At 45.5% G+C, this 3,282-nt stretch overlaps 1 protein-coding gene across 1 annotated transcript; it reads right to left on the reverse strand.

The window, feature by feature from the left end:
• Nucleotides 1-458: 458 nt before the first annotated feature.
• On the reverse strand, nt 459-3,015 carry klf17 (Kruppel-like factor 17). Its single transcript, XM_050033574.1, has 3 exons — nt 2,809-3,015; nt 1,571-2,690; nt 459-1,456 (listed from the first exon to the last, which is right to left on the reverse strand). Exons 1-3 carry the CDS (start codon nt 2,887-2,889, stop codon nt 1,281-1,283), a joined length of 1,377 nt encoding a protein of 458 aa, XP_049889531.1. The 5' UTR covers nt 2,890-3,015; the 3' UTR covers nt 459-1,280.
• Between the last annotated feature and the right edge of the window lie 267 nt (nt 3,016-3,282).

Below are 3,282 nucleotides of genomic sequence, written 5' to 3' on the forward strand. Positions count from 1 at the left end.
ATGCATATTGTCATAGCAGCACTTGAAATGATGCTTGTTGTATTTATAAAAATGAGTATGACAGATCATGTGATGTCAGATGGCCTTGCACTACACTTCCCACTATTCAGATGTTGATGTAAAAGAACTAGTTACAACAAAGATAATCAGTTTCTCTCAGATGTCTGTCCCATAAAATTGTGGGACTTGCAGAAAATTGTGATACTTAAGTTTTGCATGGGAATGCAAGTACTTTGGAAGACTGATGACTGACCACTGATGTCAGTGTAGGCTGTGCTACTAACGTCCAAGCAGATGATTATTGTCAAATCTGCTCTTTACATTTTTTGTCTTAAGCAGCTTTGTTTGTCTTTTCTTCCTTTAGCCCTGCAGTGCTGAAAATGAAATCAAAATAATCATCAATACCAGCAGACCTACATAAACTAAAAGTCAAATGAAAAAGGTGAGGACAATGACAGTAATATTTGTAAAAGTACTTTTATTTTCTGAGCCCTTAAGCAGATACAGTTGCATCATTGTTGAAAATTATACATCTGAGTGGCAGTTCTCTTTCAAGTTCAGTAGCTCAACCTGTGGTTGCAGTGGATTTCTTCATTCTTTATAAAAACACACCTTCCATTACATAATGCAATATTTCAATATTTCCAGAAAACACTGAGCTGTAAGAACATTTGAATTGGGTGAAGTGAGGGTGGAGTTACATTTCATTTTTGGGATTTTAATGGGACTCAAAATGAGCTGTAGTACCTGAATTTGATAGCATTGCTCAAGCAAACCTCCTTAAAACAAAGAAAATATCTGAAATGCAGGTCAAGCCTACAATGTTTAGCAAATCTATAACATTTATTGTATAGACTAAACCTTGAGAAAATAGAATGAAAAAAATGTCAATAAAAAACCCTGACCTGATTTGAGTAGTATCAAAGATATATGATGTAAACATTACAAAAATACAATTTACATATGTACAAAGTTTTGGGTCCTGCCCACAGTGAGTTTGTCCCCGTTTGAGTAGCAAATAAGGCACTCACTTACAAAAAAATAACTTATTTCAGAGACAGGGCGAGGAAAAGACTTAAATACAAACTCCTATAATTTAGCCAGTTATTCATATATCCACACATATGTACAAAAACACCAGCATTCATTCTTTTTACTGTTGGAGAGGCACTTAAAAAAAAACACGGTTTGGGCCAGATGCACAACATGTCCGACTGGTGCTTATTCTGGGATGCTGCAGGTGGATTTGGATACAAAAGTGTCCATTTGATTAATGTGGCCTACATGTGCCTCTTCATATGGAGAGCCAGGTGATCTGAGCGTGAAAACGCGCGCTCACACAGGTGACACTGGAAAGGTCGGTGTCCGGTGTGCTTTCTGAAGTGACGGGTCAGCTCATCTGACCTGGCAAATTTCCAGCCGCAGCCTTCCCAGTTACAGTGGTATGGCTTTTCACCTGAGAGACAGAGGCAAAGGATTGTGTTAAGACCACATTCAGTGCACGGACAACAATATGGAATGAAAATGGACGGAACAAATGACGATTTAATAAATTAGTGTGTGTGCTCACCTGTGTGTGTTCTCATGTGGGCTTTGAGGTGGGAGCTCTTGGTGTAGGTCTTCCCACAGCCAGGGAACTCGCAGCTATGCGTCGCGGCGCGCTTTCTGGCCCACGACCTGCGGCCTCGCTTCTGTTTGATGTTCCCCGCCTCGTCGTGTGCGTAAAACTCCAGCAACGATGGCGACGAGGGAGGAGTGAGCATCATCCCCTGCATAGAAGCCGGGTGGTGCTGCTGGTGGACGCGGACAGGCTCTCTGTGCATGTTGTACTGTCCTTGAAACTGAGCCAAACTCTGGTGCGCGTACTGCGGCTGGTACGGCGCGTTCATGTACTGATTTTGGAGATGGTGTTGGTTAGGATGATGAGGATGAGAGTTCGTTTGCGCCAAATGGCAGTCTGTGTGTCCCTGAGGTGCAGGGTGCTGCATGGGATGCGCACCGAATCCTGGCAACCCGCCTTGAGTGGTACCCTGGTGATGCGTAAACGCTGCTGGGTGCACGGAGCGCATCTGGTGTCGCTCATACATCTGTCCCATAAAGTTAGCGCCACCAGCAGCAGCCATCATACAAGACTGGCCTACAGGCTCGGTTTTAATTTTGTATCCAAGCGGTGGAGGAGACGTGGCCAATTGGTGATGAGCAGGGGCAGCTGGGATGGGGACCGGATTCAGAGCTCTGAGTTCGGTGTACTCCCGCCCGTCCCTTGCTTTGCCTGCACTCTCTGGTGAACTCTCCCCCGGGTAGTTCATCTCCGGCGTGAGAAGCTCCGCCACGAGACTGTGGACTGGGCTCGTGCCCGTGAAGCACACCGTGCCGTGGTAGCTCGGCGCGGCCAGCTGAGCAGGAGTTCGGTCGCTGCAGTCTGGCACAGAACTCCCGCTGCAGCTCTCCGGTGACTCTGGCAGGGAATACGCATACTGCTGAGGCGGAGAAATGTTGCCGTTGTTGCGCATAACATTGGTATCAATGCTGTTAGACAAAATGAACTCGAGGTCCAAGAATTTCCCCAGCTCGTCGTCGTCTTTGGAAAGTAAAGCAGGGGACTGCACGATGCTGAACTCCACTTCGATGAGCGGATTGTCTGCGCCACCTGTTGCGCTGCTTCGTGCGCACTCATCCACCTTGCACATCTGTACAGGAGAGCAATTGTAAAATTAGAGGAAAACCAAACTTCTAATATGAACCAACCATCAGAATTACATCTTAAATTAAAAATAAAATTGTCCAAGCTAAAAACCCTCTACTTACATTATTGAACTGTTTTCCTTCCACAGCTTGAACACCTGGAAACGATGTTATGGGGGGCATCACTGCTTCAGCCACAGCCATGCTGACGGCTTAGAAGACACAAAAAGCAAGAATTTAAATCTGTAAACGCGAACAGAGACTTTCCTCTCTGTCCATAGAGCGCCTGTTTGATAACGTCTACAGCTGGGGAGCGTTACAGGATTCAGAGTGTGAGTATCAACAGAGCTGACGGAGCCTCTTATAGCTCCGGGAGGAGTGGCTTCGACTCCCCTACAACACTCACACACACACACACACACACACCTCCCCCACGGCAACCAGTCGTGCAAACAAACATATAATGGCATTTAGGTGCGTCAGGCAGGTACGTTAGTTAAGTGCGTAAGACATGAACAAGACAATCATCCATGACTTCATATGAATGAATAGTTAAATATGAACTTTACTGTGCATCCCTGTGTTGCTGGATATTAA

The sequence above is a fragment of the Epinephelus moara genome, chromosome 21 (assembly GCF_006386435.1).
Source record: "Epinephelus moara isolate mb chromosome 21, YSFRI_EMoa_1.0, whole genome shotgun sequence".
NCBI lineage: Eukaryota > Metazoa > Chordata > Actinopteri > Perciformes > Serranidae > Epinephelus > Epinephelus moara.

Excerpts from the sequence above, each read along its gene's own strand:
- klf17 (XM_050033574.1), bottom strand. The coding sequence starts at position 2,889 with ATGGCTGTGGCTGAAGCAGTGATGCCCCCCATAACATCGTTTCCAGGT. Across the intron at positions 2,691-2,808 it reads AAGGAAAACAGTTCAATAAT|ATGTGCAAGGTGGATGAGTG; the intron begins GTAAGTAGAGGG and ends TCTCCTGTACAG. Across the intron at positions 1,457-1,570 it reads CCACATGAGAACACACACAG|GTGAAAAGCCATACCACTGT; the intron begins GTGAGCACACAC and ends TCTGTCTCTCAG.